The sequence below is a fragment of the Arachis ipaensis genome, chromosome B6 (assembly GCF_059453495.1).
Source record: "Arachis ipaensis isolate K30076 ecotype BB chromosome B6, ASM5945349v1, whole genome shotgun sequence".
NCBI classification, from domain to species: domain Eukaryota; kingdom Viridiplantae; phylum Streptophyta; class Magnoliopsida; order Fabales; family Fabaceae; genus Arachis; species Arachis ipaensis.
This window is the reverse complement of record NC_142441.1, coordinates 13,370,310-13,372,493: the sequence shown is the minus strand read 5'-3', so window position 1 is coordinate 13,372,493 and position 2,184 is coordinate 13,370,310. Positions and strand designations below refer to the sequence as shown.

The window sequence follows — 2,184 nt, the reverse complement described above, 5'->3', positions numbered from 1 at the left end:
TCATAGAAACTCAATAAATCACAAAGTTGAGTATAAGGAATAGCAAAAAAGAGATAAAAAAACCTACTAAAAACATAAATACTGTCCTAAGTCCTTAAAGCGAGAGGGCTCAGGAGGACAGACAAGCCAAAGAATAGGTTTTCAAAAAAGGTCGAAGAAATTCTCTAAAGTATCAAGATCAGAAAAGCATGCACACAAAAGGTAACTTAAACCCTTATCCAAAAAGGGTATTTATAAATATTTTGTTTACGGCCTCAAAAGGCCAAGAGAAATGTCAACCAAATCACAACAACAAACATAAAAAGAGTTTAAAAAAGAGGAGACCCACAGGCCGGGCCCTCATATAGCCAACAAATTTTCAGAGATTATCACCACCAGAGCCAGGAAGAGTAGTCGGATCACCACCAGAGCCAGGAAGAGTAGTCGGAGCGCCATCAGTACCAAGGAGAGAAGTATCCATAGGAGACGGAGAGGAGGTTCCATGAGGCCTTGAGGAACTCGGAGCATCCTTTGAACAAGGCCTTGAGGAACTCGGAGCATCCTTTGAACAAGGAGGGGACTCGATTATCCTCTGCCCCCGAGTCTTCAGATCGGAATCGGTGACAGGCTTAAGGAAGGGAGGAGGATAAACTATGGCACCATCAATGACAATCTTGTCAGGATCCAAAGGAGTGAGATCAAGGTCGGGAGCAAGGACTCCGACCTGCTCCTTAAAAATCCTCCAGGCCTCCTCGGCTCCTTCAGCAATAGAGTCCTCCAACTCGGCATAAGCAGTCCGAGAATTCAACAAGTCCTTCCTCACCGCCACGAGGTCCTCGAACAAACTTGAATAACTCTCCTGCGCCTTCTTCCTCAAGCCCTCCTCCATATTGCATTGGGCTTGTAACTTGCTCTCCTTCTCCTGAAGGACATCCCCCTCCTCCTTCAACTCAGCGACCTCCTTCTTCAACTCCTTCTCATGTTTCTGATATATGAGAAGCCTTTCCTCCAACTCTTCAACTCTCGAAGTTGAACCCAGAGAGCTAAGAGGAGTCTTCTCAAAAATATCAAGAAATTTGGTGCACACCGCCGCCGCCCTGACATTCTTCTGAGCCAGAATAGTGAGGTGGTTCCGGATAGAAACATCATCCATACCTATATGAGTATGGGGATAGATGTATTTCCGGATAAATGCAGGAGCATCCACCTTAGCCTCACCTTCAAAAGAAGAGCTAGACTCTAAAGTCTTGCGCTTCTTCTTCTCTGGCTCAGGAGAAGATCGGGGAGGAGGGGGCGGCTGAGAAGAAGCCGAGGAGGAAATGACGATGGGTTGAGAAGGAGTCCCCAAACTTTGGGAAGAAGGGGGAGGAGGAGGAGGAAGAGGAGAACCAGCTACCCTGGCGCCGCCAGTTTTGGCACGGGACCTCGCCTTGGCCTCCTGGACTCTCTGGTAAGACTCACTGGAATTCTTCTTCGCCATCTCTGTAAAAAACAATCAGTAGCCAAAAAAGTCAGACAAGTCGGTAAAAACAAATCGCAAGTCAGAAGCAAAGTAGAAAAACAAAAGCTACCTAGTTGTGTCTGGACAAAGGTCGGCGACCCCTGGAGAAATTTTTTGGTATCCAGATATGGGGCCCTCCCCCACACTTCTCGGAGGAACCCCACAATGGCTGCCTCCACTTCATCCAGATCATCCAAACTATATTTCTCACAAGGGGAGGCCTCCAACCAGTACAGAGGAAAGCAAGGAGAAGAATCCTCGTTCAGGAAAAAGGGGTGGTGACCCTCTACGGCTTGAATTTTGAAAAAATAGTTTTTAAAGTCATGGAAGGATTCATCAAAAAGGGTGAAGACTCTCCGACCTTGTATAGCTCGGAAAGACACCCACTGTTGCTTATTATTCTGCCCACTGAAGGGCTTGGTCATATGAAAGAGAAAAAAAAAATCCTCAAAGAGGTCGGAAAGTCCAAAGCATGGCTGATAAACTGATAAATTTTCAGAAAATCCCAGGAATTGGGGTGAAGCTGGGTAGGTGCAACACGACAGTGACGTAAAACAGCAATCTCAAAGTCAGAGAAAGGGAGAAAAACGCCCAGACGGGTGATCATGCTCTCGTACATATAAAAGAAATGAGGGGCTGCCTCTGAAGCCCTCCCAAAGCAAACCCGGTCTTCCGAACCTGGGACAAGTAGTTCATACTTTGGC

The 2,184-nt window shown here is 46.7% G+C and overlaps 1 protein-coding gene across 1 annotated transcript; it reads right to left on the bottom strand.

Moving 5' to 3' along the window:
- Nucleotides 1-358: 358 nt before the first annotated feature.
- On the bottom strand, nucleotides 359-1,905 carry LOC148554653 (uncharacterized). Its single transcript, XM_088490422.1, has 2 exons — nucleotides 1,551-1,905; nucleotides 359-1,461 (listed from the first exon to the last, which is right to left on the bottom strand). Exons 1-2 carry the CDS (start codon nucleotides 1,903-1,905, stop codon nucleotides 359-361), a joined length of 1,458 nt encoding a protein of 485 aa, XP_088346548.1.
- Nucleotides 1,906-2,184: the final 279 nt, after the last annotated feature.